General features: G+C 60.9%; 1 protein-coding gene across 1 annotated transcript in view; it reads left to right on the forward strand.

Moving 5' to 3' along the window:
• Positions 1-1,584, forward strand: part of ADISSP (adipose secreted signaling protein) — a gene marked incomplete at its 5' end in the record, with an annotated part of 9,182 nt that overhangs the window by 5,425 nt on the left and 2,173 nt on the right. The window contains one exon of the mRNA XM_057387943.1: positions 74-212. Within this exon, the coding sequence (XP_057243926.1) occupies positions 74-212 (139 nt within the window). The remainder of the gene's footprint in view (positions 1-73; positions 213-1,584) is intronic.

The following is a 1,584-nucleotide window of genomic DNA, read 5'->3' on the forward strand; positions in this document are numbered from 1 at the left end:
TTCCCCGCGGTCTCACCCTGTTCGCAGTGTCACCTCCCCTGCGGTGTCACTGTCCCCGTGTCCCATTTTCCAGGTTGGGTTCCTGAAGATCCTACACAAGTACGAGATCACCTTCGTGCTGCCCCCCGTGTCCCGGCTGGGCAAGGACGTGTGTCCCCTCCCTGTCCCCAACCCCAACCTGCGCGTCACCAACGTCACCTCCCTGCCCGAAGGTACCGTCCGTGTCCCCTCCTTGTGCCCAGTGTCCTCAGGGTCCTGGGGAGGTGACAGTTCCCAGCTCTCGGGGACACCCATGTCCCCAAATTTCGTTATTTTGTTGTTGTTGTTGGGATTTTCCCTTCCTGTGGGGTTTTTGTGGGTGAGGGGGATCCGGACCCCGAGGAGGGACAGGGACAGGGGACGGGGACAGAGGATCGGGGTTGGGATCGGAATTGGGATCGGGGCCAGGATCGGGGTTGGGATTGGGATTGAGGCCATGGTTCGGGGTTGGGATTGGGGCCGGGATTGGGATTGGGATTGGGGCCGGGATTGGGATTGGGATTGAGGCTGGGATTGGGGCCAGAACAGGGTGAAGGAGCCCTGGGGGACCCCAAGAGCTCTGGGGGAATGTGGGGAAGTTGTGGTGGGGACAGGCAGGGGACAGGCAGGGCCCAGCAGCTCTGTGTCCCATTCCTGGGAATGCTCCATGTCCCCATTCCCATTCCTGTTCCCTCTCACCCGTTCCGTGCCCCGTTCCTGTTCTGTGTCCCATTCCCCTTCCCACTCACTCGCCCCATGTCCCATTCCTGTCCCCATTCCTGCTGACCTGCCCCGTGTCCCCGTTCCTGTTCCCACTCACCTGCCCCATGTCCCATTCCCACCCCATGGTCCCATTCCCACTGACCCACCCCATGTGCCTGTGAGCCCATACCCACTGGCCCGCCCTGTGTCCCGTTCCCATTCTGTGTCTCCATATCCCATTCCTGTTCCCGCTGACCCACCCCATGTCCCCATTCCTGCCCCATGTCCCATTCCCGTTCCCACCCTGTGTTCCTTTCCTGTATCCCATTCCCTTTCCCGCTGACCTGCCCGTGTCCCATTCCCACCCTGTGTCCCGTTCCCATTCCGTTTCCCCATTACCATTCCCACTGACCCTTCCCGTTCCCATTCCCGTTCCCGCTGACCCGCCCCGTGTCCCATTCCCATTCTGTGTCCCCATATCCCGTGTCCCATTCCCATTCCCGCCCCATGTCACTGTTCCCATCCCCATTCCCGTTGATCCGCCCCATGTCCCATTCCTGTATCTCATTCCCATTTCTGTTCCCACTGATCCTTCCCATTCCCACTGACCCACCCTGTGTCCCATTCTCATTCCCGTTGACCCACCCCATGTCCCGTGTCCCCATTCCTGCTGACCCACCCTGTGTCCCGTTCCCATTCCTGTTCCCGCTGACCCACCCCGTGTCCCATTCCCATTCCATGTCCCCGTTCCCATTTCCACTGTCCCGTTCCCATTCCATGTCCCCGTTCCCATTCCGTGTCCCCATTCCCATTCCCGCTGTCCCGTTCCCATTCCATGTCCCCGTTCCCATTCCCGCTGTCCCC

The sequence above is a fragment of the Malurus melanocephalus genome, unplaced genomic scaffold, assembly GCF_030028575.1.
Source record: "Malurus melanocephalus ecotype Western Australia unplaced genomic scaffold, MMel_1.1 scaffold_1450, whole genome shotgun sequence".
NCBI classification, from domain to species: domain Eukaryota; kingdom Metazoa; phylum Chordata; class Aves; order Passeriformes; family Maluridae; genus Malurus; species Malurus melanocephalus.